The sequence below is a fragment of the Mustela putorius genome, unplaced genomic scaffold (assembly GCF_011764305.1).
Source record: "Mustela putorius furo isolate JIRA1106 unplaced genomic scaffold, ASM1176430v1.1 tig00003853_pilon_pilon_pilon, whole genome shotgun sequence".
NCBI lineage: Eukaryota > Metazoa > Chordata > Mammalia > Carnivora > Mustelidae > Mustela > Mustela putorius.
The window spans coordinates 29,699,437-29,723,042 of NW_025422005.1; the positions used below are offsets into that span (position 1 = coordinate 29,699,437).

A 23,606-nucleotide genomic window follows, 5' to 3' on the forward strand; every position below is an offset into this window, starting at 1 on the left:
TGGATGCCTCCAAGCATCGAAGGGAAAAACTTATACAAAAGTCCTGCAGCAGAGCAAGAATTTGACACATAGAAATGGAGATAGGGTGAAAATGGTGTCCTTCTAGGGGAAGGGGGAAAAAAAATCAGAGACTGGCTGGCAGGACTTTTCCAAGAATACAATGGAACAACAAGCTCTTGGATGGGGAAGATGTAAGCAGAGAATTTTGGACAATGAGGCTGGGAAGGCTAGAGGACTGGACTTCTATAAACGTTTCTGAGAGCACATCATTTAAAAGAATAATTTTTAAGCCCAAACCTCACATATTTTTTAATAAATTACTTATATGTACAATTGCAATAACATTACATATTTCATAAACATTTACACCAAAAGATGGAAATTAAAGGGGCAACTGGGGGCCTCAATAACTGCAGGATTGCAACTCTTGATCTCACAGTCGTGAGTTTGAATCCTATGTCGGGTGCAAAGTTTACTGAATAAAAAAGCATTTAAACATAAGAAATTTTTAAAAGATAAGATTAAAAAATGTAAGTATTTGAGTATTTTCTTCCCTCACTCCCCGTGTATATCACAGATGCCACATCGGAGGCCCTTCTGAAGTCTCTTAAAGAGAGCCCATGGATGTTCTGAAACAGGAGCGGCATGGTCTCTGTTGACTTTCTCGAATCTGAAAAGTTTAGAAGTTGAAGTATCAACGAACTGTGGTTGCCCTGGGGAGCTTTCCACGTGCCAGGAACAGCCTCGGTGTTTTACACTTACCTCTTTTAATCCCCAAAGCAACCCTACACTGCAGGTACTTAAAATGAGAAAACTGAGGCATAGTGAGGTTAAAACACATTCTCAGGGTCACACCGAAGTGGCGGAGCCAGAATTTGAACCCACCACAGCTCATGAGCTCAATCAACTAGTACTGCAAGGGGTGGAGGTGGGGTAGGCACTACTTTTTCTCTTGTGGCCTGGCTCAAGCCCCTCACCAATCCGAACTGTAGTGAGAATGCTAGGCACCAAGCGAGCAGATAGTAGGAACTACCCCCCGGGCCCCGTCTAACGGAGTCACCTAAAGATCAGTTTATTTACAAGCCCGTACCTTCAGTAGCTTTCGCTGACGGCTGCGCAGGCGCAGACCGAAGGGCTTGGTTTCTATGGTTTCCGGGCGCGACCGCGGAGGGAAGGTCTGGACTCACGTCGCGCCGCAAGCGTCGCACTGCAAGCGTCGCGCTGCGGGCGTCCTTTGCGGCAGGTCTCTGCGGCGCTCGCAGATCATCCAGGAGCGGCAGTCAGCGAAGGGACAAGGGCATACCGGTGCGACGGTAGGGGCTGCGTTTGTCTGTGGGCAGTTTAGCTTAAGGAGTTTCCTTCCAAGATTTCTTTAACGAATTTTCTCTTGTTTTCCTGAGTGTCCGAATTTCCGGGCCCGAACTCTGGGCATGTTTTGTGCAGTCCCAGGCCTTCTGCGCTTCAGCCAGTGCCATGAAGCCTGTAGACCGCGCCTTTCTCGGCTCTCTGTCCAGATTAATTTAGCTTTCTGCCGGAGTAATGCTTTGGCTTTCTGTTTCTTAATCAGAGGTCCACCCACCTGATCTATCAAGGCGCTGAGTGATTGCGGCGCCGCCAACCTCCAGCTCCTTTCGTTCTTCTTCACGACATGCGCTGTACGCTCCAGCCACGTCTGGTTGCTCGGCGTCCCGCAGACATATCCAGTACCGCCGGTTGTCATTTGTGCTGTGCTTTAGTGGAGTACTCTGCCCACTGACCTTAACTTGGCAAACTCAACCCATCTTAAAGGCATTTTCAAGTCTCCTGGGCAGAGTTGGTGCTTACTTCTTCGAGCCATACCCTCTTGTCCGTTGGGTTCCCGTTTCCTTGCGTGTGTGTGTCCCCATTCTAGTGCTTTCGTTGCATCTGCTGCTTTCCTCTCATTCCAGTGCCTGGAACGTTATTACTCAGTAAAAGAAAGAATGGGTAGAAAATATAAAAATTAAGTTCACCTGTAAATCTACCGCTCATACATGACTTCCCTGACATTTTTTTGTGTTTCCTTCCAGTCTCTTTGACACTGTAGACCTTTTTTTTTTTTTTTGGTTTAACATTAAAATGCACGTACCAGATATATTATTTGTTTTTCCTAATGTCTGTCGTATTCTACTAGGCGGTTACCTAAATTATCCATTTCCTTATTGTTGCACACTTAAGTTGTTTGAAATTTTTTTTTCCCCTAACAGTTACTGAGCCCCTTACCTGCCATGTCCCCACAGCAGTCATTGTTCAGTAATGGAGACATTCAGGTTAATAATCCATGCAGAGTACTTCTGTGAGAAGTTCAGATGCTGTGTGAACACAGAGGAGGGACACCAGATTCAGGATAGTTTCACAACAGAAGTGTCATCTGAATTGATACAAAGAGAAAAATGTAAAATGTTTTTGTGCTTGTGCTTTTTTGTTCTTTTCAGTTATTTCTTCAGGTCTATCTCAAAGAATTGGGATTATTGAGTCAAAACATAAAGACTGACTTTTGATTAAAATTATCTTATTTAAAAAATGACCTTATTAATACAGAGATGATTTTTACGTATTGTTTTTTAGTTCTCATGGGTTCCCCCCCCCCCGGGTTTGTGAAAACACAGATATTGCTAATCTACCAGAAACTGGAGGAACCTGTCAAATGAAAAAATGAGAATATATTGGGAGAATAGCATAAAATATCTTTCTAGAGGAATACTTAAAATTAACTATCTCATTTTTCTTAGAAGTTTCTCATTTGATTGCACTGTTATGGCATTATTTCTTTTTTTATTTTCCATTTCAGCCATGCCTTTCTTTGATGTGCAGAAAAGGCTGGGCATTGACTTAGATCAGTGGATGACAATCCAGAGTGCTGAGCAGCCTCACAAGATTCCAGCTCGATGCCATGCTTTTGAAAAAGAATGGATAGAATGTGCGCATGGAATCGGTGCTACCCGTGCAGCGAAAGAGTGCAAGATAGAATTGGATGATTTCGTAGAATGTCTGCTTCGGCAGAAAACGGTGAGGAGTGATGGAGACGGGAGCTGAATAATTTTCTTGTTTTTTTAGGGCTGCTTTTAAGTATTTTTAATTGGTTATTGGCAGTGGCTTGCCCAGTGCAAATTGGCAAAACTTTTGTGGTGAAACATTTTCTGTATATAGGTAGCAAGCATGTTGAGGAAGTTAAATGCCTTCAGATCTGAGGAGGGTCTATTGTTCCTCAGTGTTCTTTCTCATCTTCTGACATATTTTCCTTAGCATTGTACCCTGCTATAGCCACCAGATTAGAAATCCCATGTGTGTGTATTCCCTTTTTATTTATTTATTTATTTATTTATTTTTATTTACTTGAGAGAGAGACAGTGAGAGAGAGCATGAACAAGGAGAAGGTCAGAGAGAGAAGCAGACTCCCCATGGAGCTGGGAGTCCGATGCGGGACTCGATCCCGGGACTCCAGGATCATGACCTGAGCCGAAGGCAGTTGTCCAACCAACTGAGCCACCCAGGCGTCCCATGTGTATTCCCTTTTTAGCAGTAGGCTGTAAAGAAGAAGTTACCAACCAGCTTTGGATGTTGGTCCTTGAACATCTCTGCATGAAAATGTTCCAAGTTCATTGAACCCTCAGTGGAGAAGAGGTTAAAACCCTGCAAATCTATTACATTGAACCTGGTATAACAATCTTTGGATTAATTTCTACTCTGGGAAAGATGGAGGTGTTAATGAGATTGCTTTAGGTGAGCCTGATCAAAGAGGCAGGGGGAAAAAGGATATTAAGGGGGTGATGTCTTTCCTCAAGAGTTGAATGAGTTGTATAACATGTGGGCTGTATTCTCCCTTAGAGAAGAAATCTTTGGGTATGGGCTGTTGTTTTGCCTATTTCTCTGCTCCAGATATAACAAATAGAAATGTTTTTATTACTCCCAACTTCTTGAAGTTCAGGAAGGCAATTTAGATTTTTAGTTAAATTTATCACAGTTCTTTGTATCAAAAATTTTTAATTACCTGGGGTACCTGGGTGGCTCAGTGAGTTAAGCCTCTGCCTTTGGCTCAGGTCTTGATCTCAGGGTCCTGAGATGGAGCCCCACTTCGGGCTCTCTGCTCAGCAGGGAGCCTGCTTCCCCTTCTTTCTCTGCCTGCCTCGCTGCGTACTTGTGATCTCTCTCTGTCAAATAAATAAATAAAATCTTAAGAAAAATTTTTTTAAAATTTCCTATCTTTTAACATTTGCTATTGGCATTTGGGTAAAGTGAAACCAAACTTGGAAGAAATTAGAGGGTATCAGGTAATAATTTTGTATTGATCTCTGCAGGGGCATTGATCTTTAAGTGAGTAATATTGAAGTATTACTGAGGGATAGGTCACAGTATGTCTTAATTTGTCTTCTTGTGGGCCCTGGTTACTTATTACTCAGATTAAAACTACTCTTCCTGGAAAATTTACACCAAAAGGAGGCAGTGTGGAGAGGTAGAAAGAACATTGGATTGGGAGTTCGGAGGGTTGGTTTTGTTGTTGGGTGGGTTTGTTTGTTTGTTTGTTTGTTTTTAATTTTTTTTTTTAAGATTTTATTTCTAAGTAAACTCTACCCAATATGGGGCTCGAACCCACAACCTGGAGATAAAGAGTCACACGCTCCATCTACTGAGCCAGCCGGGTGCTCTCAGCTGGGTTTTGTTGCTGGTTCTGCCACCACTGGTTTTGTGACTTTGGGCAAGTCACTTCTCTTTTTTGGTCTTAGTTTTCTTATCTGGAGATATCCAAGAGTTGCTCTCAAGTCACTTTCTCATCCTGTGAATTTGTAAATAGGTCTGTTTCTGTTTTAGCCATCACACTGAATGACTAGCTAGCTAGTGAGTCAGGGAATTAAAATCAAGCACTGTTCTAAGTTCTTAGCTTGTAATAGTGGAATTATTTCACACAATAATCCTGGGAGATGCTTTCCTAGAATTTTAAAAAACTTGGAGCAAGACTACAACATGGGATATTTTACTGAATATACTAACTTTTCATGCCTTTGTGGAAACTTATTCATCAAAAAAAAAAAAATGTATTTATTTTGTAGGTGCAAGGGATATACAGTAAGAAAACAGCAAAATGTCTCTACCCTAATGGAGCTTATATGTGGGTAAGGGGTGTCAGAATTAACAAACAAGTTAAAATAGTGTGTTAGGTGTTAGTGCAGCAGAGAAAATAAAGATAGAAAGCACTGCGTGTGGGAGCTAAGTGGATGCTCTTTTTCTTTTAAATAGAGTGGTCAGAGAAGAGCTCAGCACTAGAAGGTGTTTGAGCAGAGACTTAAAGTGTGCCACGTGGATGGGAATAAGAATGTTCTGGTTAGAGGAAAGAGCAAGTGAAAAGGTAACCAAGCTAGAAGAGAGAAAATGAGGGAAAGTATTAAGATGTAGGCCAGAGTGCGGGCGGGGTGGAGGGGGGAACAAGATGTAAAGTCAGAGGTAGGCCTCTAAGTTGTTACAAAGAGGGATTCAGCTTTTTTCTCAGTAAGATGGGAAGCCATTGGGTTTGGGGCAGAGGAATGATGCAGTCAGGATTAAGGGGTATATTATCTGTGTCACAGAATCCATGGGAATTACAGCTTTCCTACAATCTCATACAGCATGGCTCTCATTGTTTGGGAGACAACCAGCGTCCTACTGAGAGGAAGAGGCAGAACTCAGGGCTCAGTAGTGGCTAGTGGCTGATCACATACCAGGTCTTTATTTCGGTGTGATAAAGGGAAACCTTATATTGGTTATTTCTGCTTCCTTCATACCCAGTGAACAGTCACCAGCAGCAGTGCCAGTTACACATAGAGAGATCAGGATTGTATCAGCTGTGAGACCACCTTAATATTGTATAAAGATTTTAAGTATGCACAACTACGCCCCTTAAAGGTTTTTGATCTATGTTTTGTTATGGTTTCTGTAAATACCTGTATTCCTATATATAACAGGAACATTTTAGTTACTATTTTTAAAGGACATATTATTATGCATACCAGAAATTTGTTAAAAGGTGTGGGAAGTGATTTCAAGTTACTTCTTTAAAGAAAGATTTCATCTCAGAGGACCTCTAGGATGACAAGCTTCCATAGTTTAAAAATGAAACCAATATTTTTTTTTTTAAGATTTTATTTATTTATTTGACAGACAGAGATCACAAGTAGTCAGAGAAAGAGGAGGAAGCAGGCTACCCGCTGAGCAGAGAGTCGGATGTGGGGCTCGATCCCAGGACCCTGGGATCATGACCTGAGCTGAAGGCAGAGGCTTAACCCACTGAGCCACCCAGGCTCCCCATGAAACCAGTTTTCATTCTGTTTCTCTAGGCCTCAACTTTATGATACATATTTCCCCCTAGTTTAAATACTTCTTTCCTTTGACAGATGAAACGTCTGAGTGAGATCAGAAGGCAGCGGAATAAACTAATAAAGGAAGGGAAGTACACACCTCCACCTCACCACTTGGGCAAGGAGGACCCTAGGCCCTGAGCAGAGCTGCTGCTGATGGCTGGAGGCTGATTTTCATGTTCTCTCTTCTCCACTGGAAAGTTCATTTACCAAAAACCTCTTTGTGAAAATGTCTAAAAATAAAGGATTGCTCTGTCCTATTTATTCTATTTTCTCTTGGATCATACTTTTCTATAATGAGATTGTAACCTTTTTTTAAAATTTGGAAAAATGCCTTTACCTGTGCCTTAAAAATTAGCATGTAGGTAATAGTAAGCAGCATGTAATGACACTTAGTATATCTAGGTACTTTATGTTAACTTGTTTAAGAAGTTGCAGGATTCTCTACTGCTTTCGTTTTGGTTTATCTTCTATAAAACATCGACTCAGGCTGGGAGGGGGAGGCAGTAGAGAGAATGGTTGTGCATGCTCAGATAACTTAATTTTGTTTTTATTTCATTTAATTAATAAATTTCTTCCCCAGATAATTTTGAAGAAGCAATCCCATAGTTTCAGTTTGCTATTTTATATCAGTGGCATATTAGTACTTCTAATTGACATATTCAGGAATTTTGTTTGTTTTTTAAGATTTTATTCATTTATCAGAGAGAGAACACAAGCAGGGGGAGTGGCAGGCAGAGGGAGAAGCAGGCTCCCCACTGAGCAAGGAGCCCTATGTGGGACTCGATCCCAGGACCCTGGGATTATGACCTGAGCTGAAGGCAGATGCTTCACTGAGCCACCTAGGTGTCTCTAGGAATTTTTTGTTGTTGTTTTTAAGATTTTATTTATTTATTTATTTGAAACAGAGAGAGACAACATAAGTCATAGGGCAGAGGGGAGGGATAAGCAGACTCCCTGCTGAGCAGGGAGCTCAATGAGGAACCCAATCCCAGGTGCCCCTTTTAAAAGAAAAATCCAGATGTAGAAGGGAGGTATGAACCTTAAAAAATTAATATAAGTGTTGAGAATACAATTAAGACCTCAGATATCTTTTAGAATTTTTTTTTTAAGATTTTATTTATTCATTTGACAGAGATCACAAGTAGGCAGAGAGAGAGGAGGAAGCTGACTCCCCAGAGAGCAGAGAGCCGGATCCCAGGACCCTGGGATCATGACCTGAGCTGAAGGCAGAGGCTTTAACCCACTGAGCCACCCAGGCACCCCATCTTTTAGAATTTTTCCAGTGCTTTTTTGTGCGTGTGGTAAAATACACATAACACAAGGTTTACCATTTTAACCACTTTTTCCCTTGTATTAACTCCTTTTAAGTATACAGTTACTGATACTAAGTATATTCACATTGTTGTACAACCATCACCGTCATCCTTCTTGAGAACACTTCTCATGTTGCAAAACAGAAGCTCTTAATTCCCCCTACAGTAACTCCCTAATCCTCCTTCCCCACAGCCCCTGGAAATCACTATTCTACTTTCTATGATTTAATTATTCCACTTCACCTAAGTAGGATAATACAGTATTTGTCTTTTTGTGACTGGTTTATTTCACTTAGCATACTATTCTCAGGGTTCTTATTGCATATTGCAGAATTTCTTTCCTTTTTAAGGGTGAATAATATTCCATTGTGTGTACACCAATTTTGCTTATTTATCTATTGGTGTACATGCCAGTTGCTTCCATGTTTTAGCTTTTGTGAATAATACTGCTATGAATTTGGGTATACAGATAATTTATTTAAGATTCTGTTTTCAGTTTTTTTTTGAGTATATACCCAGAAATGGAATAGCTTTTATTTTAATATAAATATAAAATTGGGGCTGCCATGCCATTTTCCACTGTGGCTGCATCATTTTTTACATTCCCACCAACAGCACACGTGTTCCAGTCTCCATATCCTCGCCAACACTTGTTATTTTCTGGGTTTTTTTTTTGTTGTTGTTGTTGTTAGTAGCTATCTAATAGATACGAGGTGGTATCTCACTGTACTTTTTTTTTTTTTAAGATTATATTTATTTGAGAGAGCACGAGTAGGGGTTGGGAGGGAGAGGGAGAAGCAGACTCCCCACTGAGCAAGGTACCCAACTCAGGTCTAGATTCCAAGTCCTTGGGATCATGACCTTAGCCAAAGGCAGACACTTTACCAACTAAGCCACCCAGGTGCCCCTCACTGTAGTTTTGATTTTGCATTTTGTAGTGATTAGCGATGTTGAATCTTTTAATGTGCTTATTGGTCATTTGTGTATCTTCTTTGGATAAGTATCTATTCAAGTCCTTTGCCCACTTTTTAATTGAATTTTTTGTCGTTGAGTTTTAGGAGTTCTCTGTATATTTGGGATATTGATTCCTTATCAGATATGTAATTTGCAAATATTTTTATTTTGTAGGTTTACTCTGCTGATAATGTTTTTTGATACACCAAGTTTTAAATTTTTTATGAAGTCGAATTTGTTTTTCATTGTTGCTTTTGATGTTGTATCCAAGTAATCATTTCAGATACAGTGTCGGGAAGCTTTTCTCCTGTTTTCTTTTCAATTTTATAGTTTTAGGTCTTATATTTAGGACCTGGATCCACTTCTAGTTAATTTTTGTGTTTGGTGTTACGTAAGTGTCCAACTTCATTCTTTTGCATGTAGATATCCAGCTTTTTCAGCATTTGTTGGAGATTCTTTTCCATAGTGAATGGTCCTGATACCCTTCTCAGAATTCATTTTGTCATACATGCAAGGGTTTATTTCTGGATACTGCTCAATTCTGTCTGTGTGTCTGTCTTTCTCCCACTACCACACTGTTTTGATTACTGTAGCGTATGAGTTAAGTTTTAAGGAAGGAGGAGTGAGTCTTCCAGCTTTGTTTTTGTTTTTCAGGATTATTTTGGCTCTTCAGGGTCCCTTGAGATTCTGTATGAATCTTAGGATGGGTTTTTCTCTTTTTCAAAAAATACTGGGATTTTGATAGGGATTGTATTAAATCCATAGCTTGCTTTGGGTAATATTGACAATGTTTTCACTGTACAAGTCTTTCATCTCCTTGGTTAATTCCCAAGTTGGTGGTTTTTGTTTTTTAATACATGCAGCTGTTTTAAAGTTTTTTTTCTAAGTTTATTTATTTATTTATTTATTTTTTGTAATCTCTACACCCAGTGTGGGTTTTGAACTATCAGCCCCAAGATGAAGACTCCCATGCTCTACCATTTGAGCCAGCCAGTGCCCCTGGGTTTTTTTTAAATGCTACTTTAAGTAGAGTTGATATTGTAATCTCCTTTTTGTATTGTTCATTATTAGTTTTGCAGCATTTTGAGTTAAAAATACCAGCTGTAGGGGCGCCTGGGTGGCTCAGCAGGTTAAAGCCTCTGCCTTCGGCTCAGGTCATGATCCCAGGGTTCTGGGATCAAGCCCCACATCCGGCTTTCTGCTCAGCGGGGAGCCTGCTTCCTCCTCTCTCTCTGCCTTCCTCTCTGCCTTCTTGTGATCTCTGTCAAAATAAATAAATAAAATCTTAAAAAAAAAAAAATACCAGCTGAGGGCTCGAATATAAGATTCTCCTCAAAAGAGAAAGTACATTGCCTTGTACTCTCAAAATTGGAAGGAAGGGATTTGGCATTTGAGCAAGATCCTTCTTATTCTTTGTGTTAAAGGGCAAATCTTTATCCAAGCAGCATTTTCTTAAACTACTTACTCACCAGTCACAATGGAAAAACAACCTGGAGTCCTTCCAGCAAGATCCCATGCTGTGCGTGTCCTGTGTCAGGTTGTTTCATTGTGCACACAAGCTTTTCTGAGTTTTTTAAGTCCAAAACGGAATTCCTTGCATATATATTTTTTTGAGAATCAGAGAGGGCAATTGGAAATGCCAGAGAAGAAAACAGATTATTGATCAAGGCTTAAAGTAGGTACATGCCCTTTCATTCAAAGATCTTTTATTTGAATGAAAACATTCAAAGATATTTTATTTCTGAGCTCTTGGTTGTAGAATGATAGGAAACCAAATTCCATTAGATTGTATTTACCTGAAGGTAAAACATGAGTGGCAGAGAATACTTAATTGTGTTTGTTGGAAAACATTGCCTTCATGTCCTTACAGAATATCAAAAGCCTTCATTTCTATCAAATATCCGTAAATAGCTTGTGGGTAAGCAACCTTGCCTTTTGCTTTTGTCTGCTTGGTCAATGTTCTCCCTGTAATGCTTTTTTGAGAACTTTTTTTTTTTTTTTAATGAACTGTTGAAAGCAAGGAGCCAGCTCCAAGACCCCTGTTCTTTAAGCAGTTCGAATAAGCACATATAGGACTATCTTTTTTTATTATTATTTTTAAAATTTTATTTATTTGAGTGACAGACTGAGCATGAGGAGGGGATAGAGGGAGAGGAACAAGCAGACTCCCTGCTGAGTGGGGAGCCACGTGGGCACAGGGCTTGATCCCAGGACTCTGAGATCATGATTGGAGTCAAATCAGATGCTTAACCAGTTGAACCACCCAGACGCCCCAGGACTGCATCTTTTGGGCCAACTAGGTTGGTGCAGAACTGAGTTTGGGAGGCAAGAGGGACAAAGCTGTGAGGTTCTTTGCAACTGATGATTAAACAGAGGGCAAGTTACTTGCTTCCTCAGAACAGCATTATTGTTCCCCTTGCCCCTTCCTTTCCTACACTCTGGTAAGTGGGACTATGACCCCTTTGGCCTGTGCTTCTTGACCCTGAGTGCTTAACTCAGCACAAAAGGGAAACCACTGAGTGCTTTGGCAGCTGCGTTTTCATTTAATGTTTTTGAATAGGTAATTGCTATTGTTCAGAATTCAAAAGATACATAATGAAAAATCTTCCCCAGTCATATAGTACCCCTACCCAAAGGCAACCAGTATTTTGAATATCCTAGAGATAACTCTGTGCCCATACACACATTTTCTTTGTGCTTTTTAAAAAAATTTTTTTAATTTATTTATTTGATAGAGAGAGAGAGCACAAGTAGGGGGAGTAGCAGGCAGAGGGAGAGGGAGAAGCAGGCTCCCTGCTAAGCAAGGAGCTGGATTTGGAGCTCCATCCCAGGATCCTGGGATCATGACCTGAGCTGAAGGCAGATGCTTAACCACCTGAGCCACCCAGGTGCCCCCTTGTCCTTTTTTAAACAAATGGTAGCAAGTTATGCACATAATTTTTGTATTTTGCTTTCTTCACTTAACTGTATTTTCAGGAATGTTCCAAATCAAGCACATGACCCAGTTGGAGCCAATGAGTGAGACTTAGAATCCTAGAAGAGAGGAATGATGTTTCCTCTGGATTTAAGGCAAAGGAGGTTTAAGTTCTATAGGTACTAAAGACATGTTTTATTCATTTGATTAAGCAACCATGTTACTAACATAATATAAAGGTATATATTCAGTAGATGAAAAGGAACAGTCGTTTAGAAAAACTGCTCTCTGGTAACCTGAGCTTCCACATCAACTTTTATAAAACTAGTCCTGTTCTTTGACTTTGAAGTTGTATAAGCCAATAAATTCCCTTTTCCCTAAACCAGTGCCAGTTGGATTTTTGTCACGTCCAATAAAAAGAGGCCCCACTGAATAGCAAGTACATCAGAATTGTGTCATTTTACATCTTAGGAAACAAGCTTCGAAGAGTGAAGTAACCTACCTAGGATCAAACATCTAAGTATTAGAAACAGAATTTTTTAAAAAGAGTTTTTATTTATTTATTTGAGAGAGAGTGAGTGAGAAAGAGACCACAGGCAAGGGGAGGTGCAGAGGGAGTGGAAGAAGCTTAACCACCTGAATCACCCAGGCACCTCTGGGTCGTATTTTCTCAGTTCTTTGCATGTCTTACAGTTCGATAGTGTATTTTAAATACTGTTTATATAAAAGAATAGTTTCTTATTAAAGAAACAATAAAAAGGAAATAAACAGAGTAAGAACAAATAAAATATAATACTTGTTTTATAGAAACCCTTTTCTCTAACCATCCGAGGGATACATCATTCAGAATGGTCTTAGAGTAGGGTTAGAGCTGAATTGTGGCTTTAAATTGATTTCACCTGTGATTAACCCAACTCCCAACCTTCCTAGATATTGTCTTTTTGATCTTGTCAGAATTTTAGCTGGGAAGAATTTGGGTTGGTTGCATTTCTAGATATTCTCAGTTCACCTTTGGCAACAACTCTGACAGGGTCCCAGAATGTAATCACCCCCAAGAATGTGCACAGCTACATTATTTATATTTAGGGGAAGGCAGCAGCTGACTTCCCCTTAACCCTGCAATATCTCCTTACCAATGGCAGGCCTACCCATACCCACACTAGGAGCCCTGCACCTGCTCCCCAGACTAGAAGCTGACCAGTTCTTTTACCTAAATATTTTTTTGGAGTTCACTTCAAGGCTTCCTTATATATACCATTTTTAAATTAGCACCATGGAAAACCTTGCATTTTTTTCTGGGTTTTTCTTATCACATTAGCAAAAGGTCAACTAAAAGTGGAAACCGAGACTTAGATTCAAATTCTACTTCCAGAGCACCTGGGTGGCTCAGTTGATTAAGTATCTGCCTTCAGCTCAGGTCTTGATCCCAGGGTCCCAGAATCTAGCCCCACATCAGGCTCCATATTCCCTGAAAAAAATAAAACACTTAGGAATAAACTTAGCAAAAGTATAAAACTTAACTCTTAAAACATGGGTGAAAGAAATTAAAATCTGTAAAATGGAGAGACACATTCATGGATCAGAAGATTCTATTGGGAAGATGGTATTACTTCCCAAATTGATCCACAGATTTAACATAATCCCTATCAGAATCCCAGCTAGCTTCTTTGTAGAAATTGACAAACTGGATCTTAAAATTCTTATGGAATTATAAGGGACCCAGAATAGCCAGAGCAGTCTTGAAAATGAAGAACAAAGAGGAGGGCTCTCACTTCCTAATTTCAAAAATACTACCAAGCATTAGAAATGAAGATAGTGTGATACTGGCATAAGTATAGACATACATGGATTAGTGGAACAGAATTGAGAGCCAGAAGTAAACCCATATATTTATTGGTCAATTGATTTTTGACATTGGATAAAATTAAATTTCCACAGGTCCAAAGAGATCAGCCAATAATATGGCTACCTGACAGAATAAAATCAACACTCTTGAGAAGATAATAATAGAAGCCAGAGTCTCTACTACTTTTATCTCTCAAAATATTCAGTATATTGTGGACATGTATACTGTAAATGGGAAATGTGACCCATAGTAAGGGGAAAAAGCAGTCAACGGAAATAGACCCCAAGATGACTCAGGAATTCAGTTAGCAGACAAAGGACTTAAAAGCATCTGTTAAAAATATGTTCATGGGGTCCCTGGGTGGCTCAGTCAGTTAAGTGATTGACTCTTGATTTCAGTTCAGATCATGATCTCAGGGTCGTGAGATCCAGCCTGTGTTGGGCTTCAGACTCAGCAGGGTCTGCTTGAGATTCTCTCTCCATCTCCTTTAGCCCCTTCCCTTCTTTTTTTTTTTTTTAATTATTTATTTATTTGACAGAGATCACAAGCAGGCAGAGAGGCAGGCAGAGAAAGGGGGAAGCAGGCTCCCCTCCGAGCAGAGAGCCCAATGCAGGGCTCAATCCCAGAACCCCGAGATCATGACCCGAGCCAAAGGCAGAGGCTTTGACCCACTGAGCCACCCAGGTGCCCCTAGCCCCTTCCCTTCTTGCTCTCTCTGTCTCTCTCAAATAAATATTAAAAAAAAAAAATGTTCATGTACATGAAGAAGTACGTGAAGAAATAGGGTATCTTAGAAGAGAAATGAAAACATGGGAAAGCAAATGAAATTTTAGAACTGAAAACTACCATATCTAAAATGAAAAATTCATTGGGGGGTGCCTGAGTGGCTTAGTCGGTTAAGCCACTGACTTGATTTTGGCTCAGGTCATGATCTCAGGATAATGAGTTCAAGCCCCACATCAAGCTCTTTGCTCAGGGTGGAGTCTTCTTGAGATTGTCTACCTCTTCCTCTGCCGCTCCCCTTCCTCCCCCTCCTCACTCTCAATGGATGAGTTTTAAAAATCTTAAAATGAAAAATTCACTAGATGGGCTTAACAACAAATCAGAGACAAAATAAGGTTCAGTGACACTGAAGATCAATCAAAGAGGTTTAATTACAAAGAAAGCATAAAAGCCAATAGAAGGAGTCTCAAAAGCAAGTGTCTGAAGGAAGTCAGACACAAGAGACTGCATATACTGTATGATTTCATTCACAGGAGTTTTAAGACCAGACAAAGTAATCTCTGGTAACAGAAAAAGCAGTAAGTGCCTATGAGGGACAATTGGATGGGAATTGAACAGGAGAGAACATGAGGACTTTTGAGGGTGGCAGAAAGGTTCTTTTTCTTGATTGTAGTGGTGATTACATGGATGCATACAGTCATCAGAACTCAGGAAACTGCACTTAAGAGCTGTGTGTTTCATTGTATGTGTATGTGTAAGATTAACCTACCAGAAGGCCTACCAAAAGGAACAGGAACAAAACAGGTAAAATAGATAGACAAGTGGAAAAGTGGTATATTTAAACCCAGCCAGATTGATACTTACGAAATGGTAAATACATGAGTAAATGTAAAAGGCAGCTTTTTTGCTTCTCTGAATGTCTCTGAAAACTGCAAAATGATAAAAATTAAAGACAACTGTGGTAGGCTGCTTCTAAAATGACTCCTAGTGATCTCCATCCCCCGATATTCATGTTCTCTGTAATCCCCTTTTATGGTGTTAAGCCTGACTTTGTGGCTTGTTTCTAACAGATAGAGTATGTCAAAGGGGACAGGATGCATAGGACTGATATTTCCACTTTGCTGGCTCAATCTCTCCCTCACTCACTCTGCTCACTTGCTCACTTTGAAGAAGCAAGGTGCCCCCACCACCCACCCAAGAGCAGTGAAGTAACCCTCATCCATGCAGAGGAGGGTTTTGGAGACGAGGAAACTGATGACAGAGGTTTGTTTTAGTTTTTTTTTTTTAAGATTTTATTTATTTATTTGACAGAGACACAACGAGAGAGGGAACACAACAGCGGGGCGGGAGAGGAAGAAGCAGGCTTCCCACCGAGCAGAGAGCCTGATGTGGGGCATGATCCCAGGACCCTGGGATCATGACCTGAGCTGAAGGCAGACACCCAACCAACTGAGGCACCCAGGGGGCCTGAAAGAGTTTGTTTAAAACCTATGTTTGTGGGGCACCTGGGTGGCTCAGTTGGTTAAGCAACTGCCTTCGGCTCAGGTCATGATCCTGGAGTCCGGGGATCAAGTCCCACATCAGGCTCCTTGCTGGGTGGGGAGTCTGCTTCTCCCTCTGACCTCTCCCCTCTCATGCTCTCTCTCTCATTTTCTCTCTCTCTCAAATAAATAAATGAAATCTTAAAACAACAACAACAAAAACACCAACCTATATGTGAGGAGCACCTGGGTGGCTCCGTCAGTTGGGTGTTTGCCTTCGGCTCAGGTCATGGTCACAGGGTCCTGGGATCAAGCCCCACATCAGGCTCCTTGCTCAGTGGGGAGCCTGCTTCTCCCTCTTCCTCTGCCACTCCTCCTGCTTGTGCACACACTCTCTCTCTCAAATAAATAAAAATTTTAAAAACCTATATATGAACTTCTAGGCAGACCCCAGAATAACCCACAGGTCAAAATGAATATAATTTGTATGGCAAATATTTGGGAACTGACTACAGTGCAAGTTTTCAGATTGGTCTCTGGTAGCACACACAAGAAGCAGACCAGAATAGCACTGCAGGCACTCTGGAAACTAAATTGTCTTGGGAATGACAGCTCTCAAAATTAAACCAGGACCTGGGCACTAAACTAGTGTGACTTCCAGCCAAAATAGATTTAAATAGGATCCAGAGTCTCATAACCCAATACACGAAATGTCCAGGTTTCAATAGATAATCACTCATCATGCCAAGAACTTGGAACTTGAATGATCTGTGATGCCAACACAAAGATAATTCAGATGTTGGAATTATCTGACAAAGATTTTAAAGCAGTCATCATAAAAATACTTCAGTGAGCAATTACAAACTCTTGAAATAAAATAAAAATCTCAGCAAGTAGAAAAACATGGGAACCAATCAGAAATTACTGAGCTGAAAAGAAGAACTCACTGGATGGGCTCAGTATCCAAATGACAGAAGACTCAGTGAATTTACTAGTAGTACAGTTCTAGAAAATGTAAGAGAGTATATGTATATGATCTTAGGTTGACAAAGATATCTTACAAAGAACACAGAAGCCACTGACCATTAAAAGAAATCGATAAATTTGATTTTATTAAATTACAACTTCTGTTCATGAGAAGACAGTATTAAAAATGAATAGGCGGGGTGGCTGGGTGGCTCAGTGGGTTAAGCCTCTGCCTTCGATTCAGGTCGTGGTCCTGGGATAGAGCCCTGCATCGCGCTCTCTGCTCAGTGGGGAGCCTGCTTCCCCCTCTCTCTCTGCCTGCCTCTCTGCCTACATGTGATCTCCGTCTAATAAATAAATAAAATCTTAAAAAAAATGAATAGGCAAGCCGGGGCACCTGGGTGGCTCAGTCGGTTAAGCGTCCGCCATCAGCTTGAGTCATGATTCTGGGGTCCTGGGCTTGAGTCCTGTATTGGGCTCCCTGCTCAGCCAGGAGCCTGCTTCTCCCTCTCCCTCTGCTGCTCCCCCTGCTTGTGCTCTCTCTCTCTGTGTCAAATAAATAAAATCTTTAAAAAAAAAGTGAAGGGGCAAGCCACGATTGAGAGAAATCTCTAAAAGACATAAATATGATAAAAGTCTTATATCTAGAATATGTATGTGTGTGTATACACACATTTTTGCACCTGTAACTTGCATTTCTGCAAATCTGTAGTAAAAAGGCTAACAACCCAATTTAAAAAAAAATTTTTTTTTTAATTTGACAGACCGAGATCACAAGTAGGCAGAGAGGCAGGCAGAGGGAAGGGGTGGGGGAAGCAGGCTCCCTGCTAAGCAGAGAGCCCAATGCGGGTCTCGATTCCAGGACCCTGAGATCATGACCTGAACCGAAGGCAGAGGTTAAGCCACCCAGGCCCCTCCCCCAATTTTTTTTTTAATGGCAAAAGACCTGAATACATATTTCCACAAATAAAGATACACAAATGGTCAGTGAGCACATAAAAAGATGCTCAAAAAAAGTGCTTGATAATTAGTAATGAGGAAAATGGAAATTTAAAACATAATGAGATACCTCATTATGGCCAATAAGAATGGCCAAAATTTTTTATTTATTATTATTATTTTTTAAAAGATTTTATTTATTGGGATGCCTGGGTGGCTCAGTTGGTTAAGCAGCTGCCTTCAGCTCAGGTCATGATCCCGGCGTCCTGGGATCGAGTCCTGCATCCGGCTCCTTGCCCGGTGGGGAGCCTGCTCCTCCCTCTGCCTCTGCCTGCCATTCTGACTGCCTGTGCTCGCTCTCTCCCCCTCTCTCCCTCTGATAAATAAATAAAATCTTTTTTAAAAAAAGAGATTTTATTTATTTATTTGATAGAGCATTAGCAGGGGCAGTGGGAGAGGGAGAAGCAGGCTTCCTACTGAGCAGGAAGCCCAATGTGGGGCTTGATCCCAGGACCCTGAGATCATGACCTGAGACAGAGGCAGACACTTAACTGACTGAGGTACCCAGGTGCCCCAAGAATGGCCAAAAATTTTTATAAACTAACAATACCAAATGTTTGTGAGAATGTGGAATATTTGGAAAACTCTTACACTGCTGATGGGAGTATAAAATGGTATTACCACTTCGGAAAATTATTTTACAGTTTCTTTTTATTTTAGAGAGCATGTGCAGGCATGGGGGGAGGGGCAGAGGGAGAGACTCTTCAAGCAGACTCCCCAGTGAGCATGAAGTCCGACATGGGGCTCAGTCCTACAGCCCATGAGATCATGACCTGAGCTGAAACCAAGAGTCACATGCTCACTGGCTGAGCCACCCAGCTGCCTTCCTATTTTGCAGTTTCTTAAAGTTAAATATACATTGATCCCATGACCAAGAAGTTTCACTGTGAGATGTTTTCTCAAGATAAGTGAAAATGCACATTTATTCAAAGTATTGAATGTTCATAACAGCTTTATTCATAACAGCAAAAAACCCAGATGATCATCAGTATAATCAATTGTGGTATATCCATATAATGAAATTCTTCCCAGCAAAACAATGAATAAGCTGCAGAAACATGCAAGCACTTGGATAGATCTTAAAGTCTTTATGTTGAGTAAAAGAAGCCAGACACAGTGTACATAGTATGATTCCATTTACACAACATTCTGATAAAGACAGATGGAACCCATATACAGAGGGCAGCTCAGTGGTTAGGGAAGGGGGCTGACTGGGAAGCAGCACAAGAAAACCTTTTGGGGTAATGGAAACTTCCATATTTTTTTATAGATTTTATTATTTATTAGACACAGAGCGAGAGATCAAAAGTAGGCAGAGAGGCAGAGAGAGAAACAGGCCCCCTGCTGAGCAGAGCGCGGATGTGGGGCTCGATCCCAGGACCCTGAGATCATGACCTGAGCCAAAGGCAGAGGCTTTAACTCACTGAGCCACCCAGGCACCCCAGGAAACTTCCATATTTTTATAACGGTGGTGGTCACATGAATGTTTCAAAACTTCTAGAATTATACACTTTAAAATGTGTGCATTTTTCATGTAAACTGTACCTCCATTAAAAAGAAAATTCTGGTTTATTGAACTCCAAAGCTAACACTCTTGAAAGATATTCAATCTACATCCATCTCTCTGTATCCTCTGGTCAGAGCATTATGATTTATCAATGGCAAGAAAAAGTAAATTCCTCTGAGGGACTCAACAATTTAACCATAATTCAGTGCCCAATATGATAATGCACAATACGATAAATACAACTGGTGGGGGGGAATTTAAAAGACCGAAGAGGAACTTGTGTTCTAGATTATCCTCTGCTGAGCTCTACCACCTAAGTCACTTAAGCCTGTCTGAATCACTGTTTCCTGAAGTGGAGGGTTTGGATTAGAGCAATTCTAAGTTTTCTTCCAGCACTCAAGTTCACTCAGCTGTGAACTTGCAGCTAGCTAATCCAGTGCGGGTTGTGTTGAGACCTTGAAAGGTTGGGCAGGGTTCCCACTGGCAAACTTGTGAGCAGGGCGGTTCAGGTAGAGTGCCCCACAGGCAGAGGTGTGGTAGTTGGAAAGCATCGCTCTGCTCAGGGAGGAGCAAGAGCCCCATCTCCACGGTGAAGGTTAAGGATGTATTGGGGAGTCTTGGGGAGAAAACCTAAAAAGGTAGGTGAGGCTAGACTGACTGCCAGACTAGGAATCTCATCTAAGAGTACAGGATTCCAGAAGCATCTGGGAGAAAGGGGACAGCAGAAGGAAAGCGAACAGGTTCTAAATCTAGTCCTTCCCCACATGTATGTCTCTTTTCTTGGTGCTTACATGCAGTAAAAAAAGGTCCCAGATCTGAAAGATGTTGCAGTCTTACTCAACGTCACTGCTGTATTTGACCTAAAGCCGGTCCTCCTAAATGTTACACTAGGTCATGTGAGGGAGGGCACGAGATTCAACCTTTCAAAAGGAATTTAGGACAGCATTCCTAGTATGTGCTGTGTTGCACTTTTATGAGATGGCAGTGTGTATTCTTTGGGGTTGCTGGTAAAGGTTAAATATAATTCGGTAAAGCTGAGTAAACCAAGTTGTTATTTTTAACTGCAGAACTTAGAACTTCTACTATGGGGCACCTGGGTGGCTCAGTGGGTTAAAGCCTGCCTTTGCCTTCGGCTCGGGTTATGATCCCAGGGTCCTGGGATTGAGTCCCGCATCAGGCTCTCTGCTCACTAGGGAGCCTGCTTCCCTTCCTCTCTCTCTCTGCCTGCCTCTCTGCCTACTTGTGATCTCTGTCTGTCAAATAAATAAAAATCTTAAATAAATAAATAAATAAATAAAATCTTAAATAAATAAAAATCTTTAAAAAAAAGAACTTCTACTATGCTAATAGAGTTTGTGAATCTCCAAGAAGAGGATAGACTATACAATGTTACCCAACTGTATTTGGTGCAAGAACCCACTTTTTTTTTTTTAAAGATTTTATTTATTTATGTGATAGAGAGAGATCACAAGTAGACAGAGAGGCAGGCAGAGAGAGAAGAAGGGAAGCAAGCTCCCCGCCGAGCAGAGAGCCCGATGCGGAACTCAATCCCAGGACCCTGAGATCATGACCTGAGCGGAAGGCAGCGGCTTAACCCACTGAGCCACCCAGGCGCCCAAGAACCCACTTATGATGAAGCATGTCATGGGTCTGGTGTCCTAGTACTGGACACACAGGGACCCAGTACCCAGTTTGGAAAATGAAGGATTAGAAGTTTCTTTCTTTCTTTCTTTCTTTCTTTCTTTTTTTTTTAGATTTTATTTATTTATTTGACAGAGAAAGAGATTACAAGTAGACAGAGAGGCAGATGGCATGGGGGGTGGGAAGCAGGCTCCCTGCTGAGCAGAGCCCAAAGTGGGGCTCAATCCCAGGACCCTGAGATCATGACCTGAGCCAAAGGCAGAGGCTTAACCCACTGAGCCACCCAGGCGCCCTGGATTAAAAGTTTCTTATCTACAAGAATAAAGAAGAAACTGGCCAACCTACTTTCATTTACCTAACATGGTTTTTATTCAAGGCATGGCATTCGACATGAAACCAAGTACAAGAGGGACACCTGCATGGCTCAGTTGGTTCAGCATCTGCCTTCAGCTCAGGTGGCCCCACATCGGGCTCCCTGCTCAGTGTGGAGTCTGCTTTTCCCTCTTCCTCTGCCTCCAGCGCCCCCTGCTTATGTTCTCTCTGTCAAATAAATGAATAAAATCTTTAAAAAAATAAAAAAGAAACCATGTACAAGATACTCAGTTAGGCCTTGTGATAGAGTCAAGGGTTTTAGAACATGGTCCCTACCCTCACGGAGGTCACAGTACAGTGAGAGACGAAATATGGACATAAATGATCAGTTCATGGTAGAAAGTACTCGCCCTGGGGCGCTTGGGTGGCTCAGGTCATGATCTCAGCGTCCTGGGATTGAGGCCCATATAAGGCTCTCTGCTCAGTGGGGAGTCTGCTTCCCCCTCTCTCTCCCTGCCTGCCTCTGCCTACTTGTGAGTTCTCTCTGTCAAATAAATAAATAAAATCTTTAAAAAAAAAAAAAAAAGTACTCGCCCTATTCCATGAGGCAAACCTCTTGTGAATCTGTGTGAACCTGGGGAAGGGAGAAACCCTTGCTGGTATGAGAGTGAATGTTGTGGGCTAGGGGACAGGGAGGGGCTGGAGGCTCTGTGGCACTCCTGTTGAGCCTCAAAGGGCAGACAGGATTTGGACGTGAAGATGTGCCGCACATTCCAGAGGGTACGTGAGCAAAAGCCTAGAGGTATTAGAGAGCAACTGTGCTCAGAATCACTTGGTTCAAGCACTGGTTTGTTTTCTTTCTTTCTTTCTTTCTTTCTTTCTTTTTTAAGATTTTATTTGTTTGAGACAGAGACAGAGAGTGAGTGCAGGAGCTGGGGGAGGAGCATTGGGAGAGGGAGAAGCAGACACCCTGCTGAGCAGGGAGCCCAATGTGGGGCTCGATCCCAGGGACCTGGGATCGTGACCTGAGCAGAAGGCAGGTGCTTAATTGACTGAGCCACCCAGGCATCCCCAAGCAATGGTTTTCAAGCAGAAGGGGAGAAGGGATTATTAGTGGGTCCTTCAGTTCCTCCTCAGAGGTCCTCATTGGGAAATGGCTTATGTGTAGCGTTCTGGTGCGACCAAAGTATGTTCAAGAGCCATGGGGCCCAAATGTGGAGTAGCCAAGGGAGAGCAAAGAGAGGGACCTGACTGAAATGATGAGATTGATGTGGAAGAGATAGGCAGAAGGAAAATTATTAAATTTCCTTACTATCTACAGCTCACTGACAAGTCCTTGGAACAGGCAAAGTGACATTCCTCTAGGGACTCAGCTGCTCCGATGTTGACACTTTGCTGAGGGCAAAAGGCAATCTTAGCTCAACCCCCAGGATCCTATGTCTACTTGAACAAATAAAAATATTTTGGAAACTTACTTCATCTTTATCCCCCAAGATACATGTTGACATTCATCCTCCAAGCATATGACCCACCGATACACACCTGAAGGGTCTCATGACTCAGGTTTTATTGGACAGTAATAAATGACCCTTTCCCAACAATAATTCCCTCAAGGTCCTGGAAACCTTGCTTCCAAATTCCTTAGAGACACACTATCCCTAACCCCCTCCCAACTTGAAAGTATATAATGAGCCACTCTCATGACCCCGGTGTAGCTCTTTCTGCCCGCAGGTCCTGTCCCTGTGCTTTCATACAATTACCTTTTCGCACCAAAGACATCTCAAGAATTCTTTCTTTTTTTTTTTTTAATATTTTTATTTATTTATTTGACAGAGATCATAAGTAGAGGCAGACACAGAGAGAGGAGGAAGCAGGCTCCCTGCTGAGCAGAGAGCCCGATGCGGAGCTCGATCCCAGGACCCTGGATCATGACCTGAGCCGAAGGCAGAGGCTTTAACCCACTGAGCCACCCAGGCGCCCCTCAAGAATTCTTTCTTGACCATCAGCTTTGAACCCTAAAGTCTTTCCCACATCAAGATGAGCCATGAATGTAAGTGCAGGAGTTTACTGACAGCTCTGGGGAGCCCCTATAGGTTTAGGAACAAAGGAGTAACATGAGCAGAGCTTCGAAAGATTGACCAAGTGCCTCTGAGAGGGCCAGGTGGTGAAGGCTCGATCTGCGTTTTTAGGAGGCACTAGTTGGTCTGCCGTCTCCGCTTGGAGGAAGCAGGGAGAATGGTGGGGACTGATGCAAGGGCATGGACTCGGCCTAGATTAGTGGTGGCAGGAGAGCATAGGAGGGCCTGGAAGGGAGGCAGGCCTGGAGGTAAGGGCCCTACCCTCCTGAGAGGGCAGCCCTGAGGTCCCTGCCCCCGCAAGCCCCCCAGTTTGTACATGGAAGTGACCGCTGACCAGGCTAAACAGAACCACTTGTTTGAACCTGTGATGAGAAAAGGACCACGGTTAGGCCTTCCCATTGTTCCGCGAACACTCCCGCGTGACCAGGTCAGCCTGGCCAGAGCTTCCAACACAACATCCTTGGCTGTTCGGAACACAAAGCTGCCTCCCCTTGGGGCTTTGCTTTGCAGCCACCAAGAATC

At 41.9% G+C, this 23,606-nt stretch overlaps 1 protein-coding gene across 2 annotated transcripts; it reads left to right on the forward strand.

Annotated features, from left to right (window-relative positions):
* Positions 1 to 1,202: 1,202 nt before the first annotated feature.
* On the forward strand, positions 1,203 to 6,611 carry NDUFS5 (NADH:ubiquinone oxidoreductase subunit S5). 2 transcript variants are annotated; one of them, XM_004740726.3, is made up of 3 exons: positions 1,203 to 1,313; positions 2,810 to 3,027; positions 6,384 to 6,611. In XM_004740726.3, exons 2-3 carry the CDS (start codon positions 2,812 to 2,814, stop codon positions 6,486 to 6,488), a joined length of 321 nt encoding a protein of 106 aa, XP_004740783.1. In that variant the 5' UTR covers positions 1,203 to 1,313; positions 2,810 to 2,811; the 3' UTR covers positions 6,489 to 6,611. The 2 variants fall into 2 exon arrangements, with proteins under 2 accessions (XP_004740783.1, XP_004740782.2); XM_004740725.3 differs by having other exon boundaries at positions 1,215 to 1,305.
* The last annotated feature ends 16,995 nt before the right edge of the window (positions 6,612 to 23,606 follow it).